Here is a 13,652-nt window from a genome sequence, read left to right as displayed (position 1 = left end):
TCTTCTGCTGCCTTTGCTGCTGCCCTCGTCCCACGCAGGGTGCATAAATAGTTCTAAACTATTATAGTCATAGAAATGATTTTCAGATGACTTGAACATTTTAAGATAGCAGTGTCAGAAATATATTCCTCTTAGCTTGTCCTTAACATCTAGCTACGTAAATACACTGTAGACATGAATTACTTTCAAGCCAAGAATTTTTGTTTTTTAAAAAAAGAAAAAACAAAAACTCAGTTTATCTTACTTAATTTTTTAACTTACTCAAGTGAAAGTTGGGTACTTCCTCCCCCCTCAGAATTAGATGAATAATTCTTAGATGTTGTTGTAGAAAATATAGACAATATTACTGTATTATGTCTTAACATTTTAGTGTAGTTTAAGTTAATGAACAATTAGTTAAAATTGCCTTTGTTTCTCTGATCTGGAGGGCTGTGTCTGTGATGTGATTCAAAGTTGGATCTTTTCTAACCTAAACTTTCAGAACAAAATACTAGCAGAAAATATTAGAGACAATGTTTTTCCCATTGAAAGAAATTTTAGAAACATGTATGCCTTTAAGAATATATTCTTACTGGCAATACCAATTCATCTTTCTTTGAGCTGTAACATGAAGGGCTTTGATTGGAAAGCATTGGCTGGTAGAAGAAGAGCGTGGTGCGTGAGCCTCCTTTTGTTGTCCGGAAGCTCCTTTACCTACAGGTTCTTGCCGGTCTTACAGATGGGCTGTGCTTATGCTGCACGTATTGGAGCTCCTGAAGCCGCCCTCCTGACGTTTAAGACAGCGTGCTTTTCCTAAGGTTCAGTAGCAGTTGTGATTTCAACATGTTAAGATGTTTTATATGGGGAAGAGGCAATAATTCTTAATAAATAATATGTCCTGCTTCAATTTTATATGACAGAGATAATTTACTGTATATATTTTATATGAATAATGTATTTTATGTTATAAGATTCCAAATTTAAGGACTAGGTTGCTGCCTTAGCAGTATAGTATATTTTACTACATATTTGGAAGCATAGAAGTAGGGTTTCAAGTTCATTTTATTTAGCTTGACAGCTTTAAGAGTCAGTTCTTTTTTCCCTGAACTTATTGAATTTTTCAGCTTCCACCTAAGATTCTGCCCAAAGCAGAATCCATATACAGGAATTCCATATACAGGAAGTGCTGTATATGGAAAAGTCATGAATATTTCTATTATCTTTAAAATTTTATCATGAATTCACTTAAAATAGTTTAAGATGCTTTAAAGCCTGAATTTTAAACCTAAGCAGTGCCTTGGTTACTATGGTCCCATGCCTGGAACAGATGAGGCACTCAGTTGAGACAAAGATGGCTTTGAGGCATTATGACATCAGAGGTCATTGGCTGCTACCAAAGTGCAAGTGAGAGGAATCTGCTGGGAGTTGTTTTTGAATTGAATATTCAGTTAACTCTGACAAAAAGATGTAACATAGCTGTAGGGAGATGACTTAGAATGAACCAAACAGTTCCCTCGGCTCTAAAGTAGTAGAAGATGTACCTGGTGACAGTTTAGTGTGGTAACCTCAGATGACTGTCTCAGCCCTTTTCAGGCTTAAACTATATATTTTGTTCTCTTGTGATGAGCAAAACTAAACATGGGGCACATTGGCTACTTAATAACATGTCGGCATACATAACTAAGTTTCTAAGTGAGTTAAGGAAGAGAGAGGAGAATTGCCTCAACCTCTGTATTAGAGAGGTTCTATCTTACTGTGAACTTGGGAGCCTGCACACTCCTAGAGAGCCAACTGAGGGTCAGTGCCTCCAGACAGAGGCCCTGCCGTAAGCCCCTGCCTGCCCTGGGCCCACACAGCTGCCTGCCCAGGTGCTAGTTGCTTATCTGCTTAAGGAAGTGGCTCTTTGGGGTTGGATTTTTATCCCACTCTTGCCCTGGGTGCTGCATAGCAGCAATTACTTGTTGACTAAACTGAACAGTAGGTGCTTGGGTAAATCTCTGCTGTCCATATTTTGTCTATAGGTAGGTAGGTACTCCTTGTCACTGTTTACTTATATTTGAGGCTGTGTTGCTAGTGCTCATTGAATGAATAAAAAAAAAAAGAAGCATATGCTGTGTAAAGAATGATGCATTCTTTTTAAAGAGAATTGATCTTGTCTCACGTGGGTATTATTTGACTTAATTCTCATGAAATAATTGTTTCAACACAGCTGTGTAGTTTCTAAAAATAAGTACATACAGTGGAGAGAATAGACAAATTAAGAAGCTAGAGAGTTGGCTTAGTGGTTAAGAGCAGTGGCTGCTCTTGCAGAGGACCCAAGACTGGTTATCAGCATGGTCCCTCAAAACCATCTATAGCTCCAGTTGTAAGGAATACACCTCCCTCTGCTGGCGGCCTCAGGCACTGCATGCACCTGGTACACTCAAATACAATGCACATAAAATTTTCAAGTATTGTAAAAGAATAGGTAAATTAAGTCGTTAGCATTTTCTGTTTGAACTGAATTATTTACTTTGTCAATTTGACTCTTAAAAAGAATGGCTTCATCTACAGTATAGCTGATGGGCTACTTCAAACTGTGGTAGCTTACATGTGGGGCAGAAGTAGGTTCCATGTCTGAAGTGATACGGTGTAAGAACTAGCGCTTGAACTTGGCTCTTTCTAGCTTGCTGCTGGCTTCCTTTCCATTGGTACGGTAAATACCTATTTAATCTATGCTACTACAGAGTGTTGCTAATTGGCATTCTTTGGGGAGTGGTAGAGTTGTCTGAATTCATGAGATTATAGGTTATGTACTTTTAATGCTACATTGTTGCTTTTAAATGACAAATGGGATATTCTTGCATGTTTCTAGTTGAGCTTTATAAATTCCCACCTACCCTGGGACTTTTGGGACAACACTTTTGTACAGGTTTTGTTGCCCTTTTTTGAATTATCTTTTAAAGGGCTGTAATATACCTTATAATCATTTTTATTTTGCTATGTGACTTTGCATATACTCTTTCCACTCTAGAGCACTCTACAATAAATTTTAAGCGTATTATTAGTGTTCCTTGTTCATTAAATTATAATTGTCTGTGTCATTTTATTTCAAATTAAAGATGGTGACAGTAGCCAGAAATCTTTTAAAGCAAGGAAGTACCCAGTTGTATTTGCTTTTAGTAACTAATTCTTCTAGCACATTCTACTTCAGTCACTATTTGGTAAGGACTATCTTACACTCATTAACATGCCTTGATGTCACCAAAGACTTTCCTTATAGAATGATAGAGGTTGTGTATTTTGTCTTTTTTCTTTGATGTACATTTTACAGTTGTATAGTATGAAGAATGGATAGGAGACAGTGAGGTACATTAAGGTACTGTCTAAAATGTCTAGGGATCAGATAAATATGTGGCATACAACAGGTATACAAATGTATTTGATAAATTCCAAATAATATTTAAGAAGTAGATAAACTCCTCTGAATGTCCAGTGGATGTAGTTCCATTGTCAGACTGTTCTATGTAAGTACAGACCTTGACCATCTCCCTTTCCGCCCCTAAGGGAACCTCAGAGGCAACCCAGCCTCACTCAGTACAGCTGTAGCTGAGATCTTACAGACTGTTCTCATAGCTTGATCTCTAGCCACTACAAAAATAACATGGCTTAGTACTTTTATACTTGGCCCAAAATTACTTTGAATTTTTATGACCATCTTAAATTAATATTTCTGTCTTAACCATAAAATGCTAGCTGTTCTTTTCATTAAGATAAACATTCTAAGTCAGATTCACCCAAGTTGCCTGCAGGCAAAAAGATATGTTAAAATCATTTTAGTCTTTTTTGCCCTTAATTTACCAAGTGGTCTGAGGTGTAGCCCTGTCGTGACACCTGGGAGGATGTGACAGGAACATTTTGTCTTTAACTAGCTTGGTGCTAATTGATTTATTCTTGAGTTACTTCAGAATTATTTAGAATCTATCCTAAGAGTTTATTTTTATAGGTATATGTAAAGTACATGCTATTTATATTTTTAAAAGGGTTTTCACGGGGCAGTTTATACAGTCTCTGGTATGTGCGCTCTTCGACTCTGCAGTGTTGTAGCTTTGGTCGGAAAGGAGTGTTCAGCCTCCACTTGGCTGGCTGCAGTGGGCTTGAGATTTCCCACCCAGCTTTAGGCCCCTGTCGTGCTTAGGCAGAGCCAGATTTTCAGTTCCTGTCACTGTGATGCGTGCCTTGGGGTTGGTGGTGGCATTTGTACTGGTGGTACCTGTGATAAGGGAATGTGACATGATGTTTCTAAATCTGCTTCGGGGTTCATTTTTATTGGAACAGGTGACTAAGAGGGGGAAAAGATTACGGAGCTTCAGAGCATAGAAGATAGAAAGGCACTGGGTGTAAATGAAATTGGAATTAGAGGTTTCATGATGACTTTGTGTGGAAGTGGTGTTGGTGAGGCAGAGAGCAGAGGAGCCCCATTCAGGCCGCATGTGCCCTGGCCAGCACTCCCTGTCACTGCAGTTCTTAAGAGAATGACTTCTGAGCAAATTATGCTGTGTGCTCTGGGTGCCATTGCACCAGATGGTGAGGGCAGAACCAAAAATGTCACTGACTGGTAAGTCAGGGAAGGAAACTGTGGAAAGAACATAGCAGCCTGCTGGAAGGCAGCCTGGCCTGGGGAGGACCTCTTCTCCCTGTTCTGGTGATGCAGTGTAACTAGTCAAGCCCACTTCAGAGTGCAGGCCCCGATCCCTAAAGCATCTGGGTTCCATGGCCTCTTCTGTTGCTGTGAGAGTTGGCACTAGTGATGTCTGTGCATCTTGCCATGTGAGGAGCAAGTCTTCACATGCATGGTCTCCCAGACATTCTGTTTTCTCAGTGTGGAGAGAAGGGTGCGAAGGGGTTAAGTCGTGCCTCCAGAGACTCTGCATGGCAGGTCAATGGTCCCGAGGTTAAGCAGCACGTCTGGAAGCGTTTAGGGCTGAGTTGCAAGTGGCACTTAGAACTGAATGTGGGGACAGGAAATGTATACTTCTCATGTCCTTAAACAATTACATCTTTGAATTGCTAACCCTGTGGTGGTTTCCCACATAACCAAGGCCTAGGAATTGGCTTTCTCTCAAGAGAATATGGGTGCCTCGGGTTTTCTTCTTTTTTGTTCCTAAAATATTGAGTTTAATTGTAGGCCCAGTTTCCTATGCCAGCGTATTTTTAGTTTGTAAATAAGTTGTTAAAACAGTCATTATGGCAGTCAGATTTCAAAAATAATATTTTTCTTCTGTTTATTAAAATGAAAATAAATAGCTTACTATATAAAGCATTAGTGAATTTTCCATTTAATGATAATAGAAACATTATTTTAAGTCAGTATAGAAGCCATCAATTTAATAACTAACAGGCATGTTTTTAAAAGCTAATTAGATTTGATTGTCAATGATGGTAGTTACTGAATGACTTCTATGGACAAAATTCTCCCCAGCATCACATCAAGCCTGTGCTGTCTTGTGTTGCAGCCTTGAGCTGTAAACTGAAGTGGAAAAACACGTGAGCTCTGGTACTCTTTTGGTTGCGTACATGTGTGTAGAAGATGAGTTGCAAGCACAGCAGCTTCCGTGGTTCACAAGCCCTCTGCCTTCTGCTCTCAGGTGTGTGGTAACTTGTGGATCAGGCCCGTGTAAAAGTCCAAGGCACATGCTGGCTTTGTCACTGGGGCTTTGAGAAGAGTTAGCAAGCAGGCTTCAGCTGCCAAGCCTCACTGTGCAATCTATTTTGCTTACTCTAAATCAGTTCCTTTCTCTTTCCCTTGAGCGGACTCATAGGTCATGCGGGCTCACATCTGAACTGAATGACAGAAATAAAATCTTTTGGACAGTTTTCTAAAAACATGCTTTTCTCTTTTTTTTACTTTTTTCATAGTGAGTATATTTCCAACTTTGTTGCCAGTTACATAAAACCCTGCCTAATAAGCTCGCTTTGCTTAGGGGTAGTCTATCACTCCCAAAGATTACATTAGCTATGATGGCAACATAAATGGAAAAATGAATTCACTTTATATTAGTCACTGAAGTGAACCACATGCTGTAGTGTGTATGCTGAATACACACTACAGGGCTCAGGGGCCCACATGTTAGACTTGGTCCCCAGAGTGAGAGACAGTGGAACTTCTGAGAGGTAGGGTGGGTCTCTCAAACGGTGATTGTGTCATTGAGAACATGCTCACACAAAAGGACTCCATGGGACCCTGGCAGCCAGGGGAGTAGAGCTTGAGCAGCACTGCTCTCCCCACTATGTCCTGCCCGGAAGGCTCTAAGTATTAGAACCAATTTGTTAACTGAATCTTCAAAATTATGGGCAAGAATAAACTTTTTCTCTTATTAATTCACAATCTCAGGAAGTTTGTTACAGGAAACAGATGAGTACATCATGAGTTTTTTTTCTAAATACAGAAAAAGCAAATGTTTCTACAGTGCTAAGAATAGCCAAAATTGTAGTTATTGGCCAAAATATTACAACATTTTTGAGACTATGCAGAAAACCTCAACAAATCTTACACTCAGATGAAATCATCTTCCTGGACTTCCCAAAACTTTCCAAAGGGAGAAACTAGTGACGCCACCACCACCACCTCCTCCTCCTCTTCTTCCTCCTCCTCCTCTTCTTCCTCCTCCTCCTCCTCCTCCTCCTCCTCCTCCTCCTTCTGTATAAAACATGCAGTAAACACAATCTGATAGCATGGGGTTTTCTTTACACCATATGAAGAAAGCAGGCTGTTTGTCAGCCTTCCCCTTCCGGATGCTGCAGTGCAGTCTCGTTTGTTTGTTTGTTTGTTTGTTTGTTTGTTTGTTTGTTTTCCTCCCTGTGGTTATGGGGACAGTCTTAAGGCTTGACTGTGTAGTCTGTGTAGGCTTACGATACTACTGTTATTTTGCCATTGTGAGGTAGGACATCGGTCTGTTTGACTGACAGGACTGTGGAGAACAGCTGTGGAGCATTGGCCAACCTGAAAAGTCAATGCCAAGGAAAAGTGCACTCTGAACTTACAGTCTGTGTGCATGATGCCCGGACACTGTGGCTAACTGGGCCTGAAAGGGTACCCAAGTAAACAGGACAAGATAAATAATAGAGACCTCAGACTTGATGAAGGCATGAAGGCTAAGCACTCTGCCTATCACTCAGGCAACTTTCAATATGAGAAATAGCCGTTCCCCATACTTGACTCAGCAAATCATGGTCTATCTGCTGTTCTTGCTTGGTTTTTATACTCTAAAGCTCTGCACAGTGTGGGCCTCCGTGAAGCATGAGGCTATCCCTTCAGTTCTTTTACATTGTATCATTTTAGACACCAGAAATGTGGGGCCTGAGAAATAGCTCAGTGGGCTAAGGCTCCTGCTACCAAGCCTAAGAACCTGAGTTCAGAACCAGCAACCTCATGGTGGAAGGAAAGAATCAGTTCCCACAAATTGCCTTCCAACCTCCACACGCACAGACACACGCACAACAAATATTCTAAAATCAAAAACAATATCTTCCTCTCATCCCATGTTTTATTAGAGTTTATATTTGAAGTGATTGTTTTTGTATGTTCTGCTTCTCATGTAGGTATGGCTTTCTCATGGGTGTGTGTGTCTAGAGGATACAGGAGAGTGAAGACATGATGCTTCCCACGCAGTGGACCTCTCTGGGCTGTAGTGGTGTCAGGCAGGCTCCCTCCCTCAGCACTGGGACCTTTTAGGAGGTACCTTGATGTGGACCACTCTCCTGCACGTTATAAAATGTTGAACATACTGCAGGCTCCGCCAAGTACATTCTCATGACAGCTTGTGGTGATAACATTCAGATGTCTTCTGGTAGACACACACACACACAAGAGCCTCTGGACTTGTTCTGCAATAGAGGCATTCTAGAAGGAAATGTGGACACATGGACATGTAGGAAGCTTAGAAATGTGTGGCTTTCCTCCCTTGCTGCTGGAATTCCCCTGACTATAGGTGTATTTTGTTTCAAGACCTGAATTTTATCCTCTTTTGTAAGAATTCTCTTAGAAACACAAATTTACATTTAAACAACATACAAAAATGTAATTTTTACACTTTATGTTTTCATGCATGAAGACCAACAGGTCTCTTGACAGGTTTTCTTTCATGCTTTTGACTGGTGACTAAGGATCAAGCCCAGAGCCTCAGCCATGCTAAGCTTGTGTTTCACCACGGAGCTTCCGCAGCAGCCCAGCGTGGGAATGTGCTCAGGCTAAGGAAAGGGCTGGCAGCTAAGAGCATTGGTTGTCTGTGCATGAGGACCTGAGTCCCCAAGAACACACGCAAGTGCTGGGTATGGCTGAGCATGCCGATAACCCCAACTAGCAGGCAGAGGAAGACAGATTCGAAGAGTTTGCTGACCAGCTAGCCCAGTCTCTGGTTCAGAGAGACTGTCTCAGAATAATAAAGTAGAGCACAGTAGAGCAAGAAGTCACTAGAAGCCCTGCATGCACGCACACATGGCATGCACAGCGTCACACTAACTTGCAGAACACAGAGTGGGGAGGGAGGCAATCAGGCAGTGACAAGCCCAGAGTGGGTAGGGAAGATGGATTAAAGAAAATAAAACTTTACTTAGTATTAGTAGCACAGGAATAACAATGAAGTCTCATGGAGCTGGTGGTACAGTTGTACACATGAGTAAATGCAGAGGATGCTGATAGGATTCTTGCCTTGAAAGGGAACTACAGTTTGAGGAAGTGGGCATCTTGGGAAGGGCTCCAGAATAGGAATTACTGGCAAGTATGGGTGTGTTTCATAAGTAGCTAATGAACTAAAAGCAACTGGTATGCAGTATTGGAGGTGTATGAAGATGTCTGCTTTGCCAGTTTTGATGTCTATGTCTGCTAGATGCAGTTCTCTACATTAATAGGGTTTTCCACAGATCAAAAAAAAAAAAAATGTGTAAGCAAAAATAGGTTTGTGCTATGCTCAGTTCATTTTCTAATGTATTAACATCTGTAGAAGACATTGCCAAACACACATTGTAGCAAAACTGAGGATATTTTAGTTCAGACCAGACCAAACCTGATGAACTGTGAGACAGAATGGTAAATATGTGTCCCCATGAGGTTTGCAGGTAAGCAGGAGGCTCATTTTAGCAGAACTGAGGAAAGGGGCTGGGAAGCATTGTCTTCTCCATGCACCTTTGATCAGGATCAGTTACCCTCCTTTGTGCCAGAGACAATGCTCAGGACGCACTCAGTGCAGGGCCTGCTGCCTCTCACACAAGGACAAGTGTGTATGGGTTAGAGAGTTCTGTATATTAGCAAAGAAGGGAGTTAGGCTGGGGCTGGTGAGTGTGATCAGAAGGTAATATATACAGGTATGAACTGCTAAAGGATAATTTAATTTAAATATTCTACTTATTTACCTTTATGGGGATTTACTATGCTGGTGTCTCTGTGCTGTTTAGCATGTCTCCTATATATGACTTAGCATTTGCTCTCTGAAATGTGCCAGAGTTGGGCCCAAGTTAAAGGAGACTGGTAGATGTGACTTGTGTCTCACCTATGAAATATTAGATATAGTAATAACAGGTCTAGTAGACTGCACTTTGTTATGAAATATTGAGAAGACAGAGCTGAAGTTTCAGACCTAGTGAAGGGCTGAGCTTCATGGTATATATCGGTGAACTGCACTCACACATGCATTTGATCAGTGACTCTGATGTCAGAATTTTAAAGTAGGTACTTTGCTACTAGACTATAAGAAAAGTATTTATGGTTGTAGACGTATCTACACATAATTTATTTCTTTTATTCTTTCAGCCACAATGAAAGGAAAGTAACCTGCAAGCATCCGGTTACAGGACAGCCATCCCAAGACAATTGTATCTTTGTTGTGAATGATCAGTAAGTAAAGCGTCTCATGAGCCTGCACTCAGAGCAGGTTTACAGAGGGTTACTGTAACCCATGTCTACTACAGTGCAGTTCAGCAGTTCTACCTGGACATGTGCGGTCACAGACAACAGTGTCAGCTGTGCACCACTGCAGAGAAACGTGCTCGGATTCTTTCCTAAGGAGTGTCATTTTAGAACCCATTTCATGAGAACTGAAGCCTGGCTCTCAGCTCTAGAGCTCAGGATGATGTCAGGCTAAAGAAACAGCAGACTGTCTGTTCATCTGAACCGAGCTGTTCCCCCACCCTTCAGGTTGGGGCTGCGATGACTGACTGTCTTCTGCGCCTGTTTGCTTGTTTGTTTGTTGCTACCACCCTCTGTTTCCTACTGTACCATCATAAAACTATCCATAGCTTTTAGTTATTTCTAACTATACAATAATTAACTCCGTGTGTGTGTGTGTGTGTGTGTGTGTGTGTGTGTGTGTGTGTGTGTGTGTGTGAGAGAGAGAGAGAGAGAGAGAGAGAGAGAGAGAGAGAGAGATTGATTGAACACATGCACATGCTGGTGAACAAGATTGAGCTCCAGGCCTTGTGATTGGCATTGCATTATTCAATCTTTTGTAATTGATTTTTCTTTTTTAATTTGTTAAAATTGCAATATCTACATTAATGCCTATTTAAATATGATGCTCACTCATGTTAGGCTAGAAGTAGTAGAAGTAAAAGTGTTAGATTTATTTAAAGTGGCAACAGCATTGAAGTATTATTACCTTATGGTACATAGAGTCAAAGTAGTTAGAAGAAGGCCACCTTTATGCCTGAGGAGGCCTTGGTCTGAAGCAGTTCACACGCACAGCAGGCTGCACCATTGGTATTTTTCTCAGGACTGTTGCAACCATGACGTCCGAAGACAAGAAGGAACGACCCATAAGCCTGATAAATGAAGCTTCCAATTACAACATGGCTTCAGACTATCCAGTGCATCCCATGAGCCCTGTGGGCAGGGTGAGTTCTGCTGCTGCTGCTTACTTAGTTACAAGTAGTCATTGATATCTATTGCTAATACTCATTATAGACTGAAAATTGGAATTAAAGAATAATAATTACATTTTTAATATTGCATAGTACTAGTTATATTGACATAAATAATAGCTTCAAATATAAATTAATAAAAATGTAATGACCTACATTTCTTTTAGAAATTGATGTGAGATATTCAGTAATTTTGTAAACTTTATAGATATTTATATGAGGGGATGGGTATTCTGTTGAATCAGCTAAACTTTTAGATGGAAAATTAATATAGTAGCCTTGAAATCACATTTCTTATACTTGAAATAAGCCAGCAAAACTGGAGTTGTAAATTTTTCTGCAAGTAACAGAGAAATCTGGAGAAAGATGAAAACTGTAAAAATGGAGACAGTGTTAAAGCCCCAGCCCTTAATAGTTCATGTTCTGTCTGTCTTCTTTCATGTTTAGACATCGCGGGCCTCCAAAAAGGTTCATAATTTTGGGAAAAGGTCGAATTCAATTAAGAGGAACCCTAATGCTCCTGTGGTCCGGCGTGGCTGGCTGTATAAGCAGGTAAGTCTTCTGACCAGACGCCGGGGAACACAGCACAGCGTACAGTCCTCTGTCTGAAAAGTTGATGGCTCAGCGTGGTCAGGAACTAGGAGGTTTTAGAAAACAGTAACTGAGAGGACACCCAGCATCCAGTCTGCTGTTGTCTGCCTCTTTCCTCTCCTCCCAGGAAGTCACACCACTTACCCAGCCTGCTCATTGGTACATCTCACAGATGCTAATATGTCTCAGCAAAGTCCCCAAAATCTGTGGTTACCCCATGTTCACTGAATTTAAGAGCACTTAAACCAAGTTCAGTAGCCCATGCCTGGAGGCAGGGCAAAGACCGACAAGTTCAGGACCGCCCTGGGTTCAACTCCAGCTCCACACATAGGGAGACACTGCTTAACTACAGCAGTGGCTCAGTGACCTTGCAGATTCCTTGTTTTGTAGTCAGTAATCTTTTTTTTTTTTTTTTGTGGACCTAATAACATTCATTCGTTAAAATATATAGTTATTCAGGAGTGATAACACTGGAGCCTTCAATCCCAGCACTCAGGAGGCAAAGGTGGGTGGATCTCTGTGAATTAGGAGCCAGCCTGGTCTACAGAGGGAGTTCTAGGACACCCAGGACTACTCAGAGAGAAACCCTGTCTCAAGAAAAGGAAGGAAAGAAGGAAGGAAGGGAGGAAAGAAGGGAGGGAGGGAGGGAGGGAGGGAGGGAGGGAGGGAGGGAAAGACAAAACACCAAGCCAACCAAACAACAACAAAAACTCATAGTAAATGTGCTGCGAAGTCTTCCCAAGATGCTGTTTACCTGAGAGTTGTGGACAGTGAAGTCATGGATCACGGGAGAATTGTCCTAAAGTTCATACTCAAGTCTTTCTGCACGTCTAGTTTGTAAGAAAGACTCCGTGTACATCTTACCTACTGTTATGACTCAAAGATATTTGAGTAGTTCGATGTGGATGGACCCAGTTGAGGCCACTGGGGCTCTCACCAACAGCTGCAGATCTTGTCTCTAGCTTTCACCGGTGGGGCGTTATGGCTATAGTGTTACGTGTGTAAGCATTTAGTGATGGATGGATATGTGACCTTAAAAATATTTGTAGCTTTCCTGTCTGTTCCAAAGAAAGAAAATAAGACTGAAAGTGTCATAGAATGTTTATGCACATCCCTTTGGTTTGTGGCTTCTCTCTTGGAATTGCTGTTCATTTTAAAGAGAAACATTTTCTGTTTAGGACTTTTTTTTTCTGCCTATATTTCATCTCTATGATTTTAAGGTCACTGTTAGATTAAATAGAAAGATATTAAGAAGTATTAATGTAGACATTTAAACAAGTCTGGCATTTTGAGGGCATCCAGTTTTCTCTAGCATTCTTGCTTATTGAATGTGGGGAAAGTAATTTTATTCTGAGAGTGATCTTGTCTGCAGCTGGTAGTTTCATGAAGTTGATGTCTCAGTGTTAGAGGGAGGCAGTCTTCTGCAGGCTGAGTGCACCCTAAGTGCAGATGGAAGAAGGACTTTGTTCACTATTTTCCTGTGAAGGTTTCTCACTCACATGTTCTGTATCAGCTTAGGTTAGAAACCACTCAGTGCGCATCTGTGCTGTTATTGATGGCTAACGCACCGAGTCTGGTTAGCAGAATGAGTCTGCACTACTGCATGCTTCCATCCTACTCTTCCTCACAAGCTCACGTGCTCAGAAGACAGAATGGACACTGCTTCATCCTATCCCTTTGTCATATGACTCTTCATTGAACAGTCTACTTGGGCCACCTTAATTAACATGAGTCCCTAGAATTTTTGTTTTAAACCTTGTAGTCAGCATATAACAGTTTTACTTATTTATGCAGAATCCTGTGACATTTTCATAGGTATAAGCATTATAATGGAGTCAGGAACTACATGTCTACATGTTCAGAAGCCCCTCGTGACTCTGTGGTAGGAACAGTCAGCCTTTCTGGCCTTTTGATGCTCTGGTCCCCTGGCTGTGCAAGGAAGACAGCTCGGCTCGGCCTTCAGTGGGGCTGTGTTACGTGCATGTCATAAGTGTCTTCACTGTGTTACCCCATGCAGGACAGCACCGGCATGAAGCTGTGGAAGAAGCGCTGGTTCGTGCTCTCTGACCTTTGCCTTTTCTATTACCGAGGTGAGTCCATGACTGCCTGCCTGCCTGCCTGCCTGCCTGCCTGCCTGCCACACTTCACAACTGCTAAGCTCGGGCTGTGTCCTCAGAGGAAAGACATGA

At 41.5% G+C, this 13,652-nt stretch overlaps 1 protein-coding gene across 20 annotated transcripts in view; it reads left to right on the top strand.

Annotated features, from left to right (window-relative positions):
* Nucleotides 1-13,652, top strand: part of Plekha5 (pleckstrin homology domain containing A5) — a 175,746-nt gene that overhangs the window by 92,546 nt on the left and 69,548 nt on the right. For all 20 annotated transcript variants that reach the window (XM_085839807.1, XM_029478785.2, XM_085839806.1 and 17 more), the window contains 4 exons: nt 9,767-9,850; nt 10,725-10,845; nt 11,320-11,424; nt 13,481-13,553. In XM_085839807.1, coding sequence (XP_085695933.1) covers nt 9,767-9,850; nt 10,725-10,845; nt 11,320-11,424; nt 13,481-13,553 — 383 coding nt within the window. The remainder of the gene's footprint in view (nt 1-9,766; nt 9,851-10,724; nt 10,846-11,319; nt 11,425-13,480; nt 13,554-13,652) is intronic.

The sequence above is a fragment of the Mus caroli genome, unplaced genomic scaffold, assembly GCF_978045245.1.
Source record: "Mus caroli unplaced genomic scaffold, Mus_caroli_1 scaffold_7, whole genome shotgun sequence".
In the NCBI taxonomy this organism is placed as follows: domain Eukaryota; kingdom Metazoa; phylum Chordata; class Mammalia; order Rodentia; family Muridae; genus Mus; species Mus caroli.
Note: the sequence above shows the minus strand (reverse complement) of the source record. Positions and strands in the feature narration are given on the sequence as shown.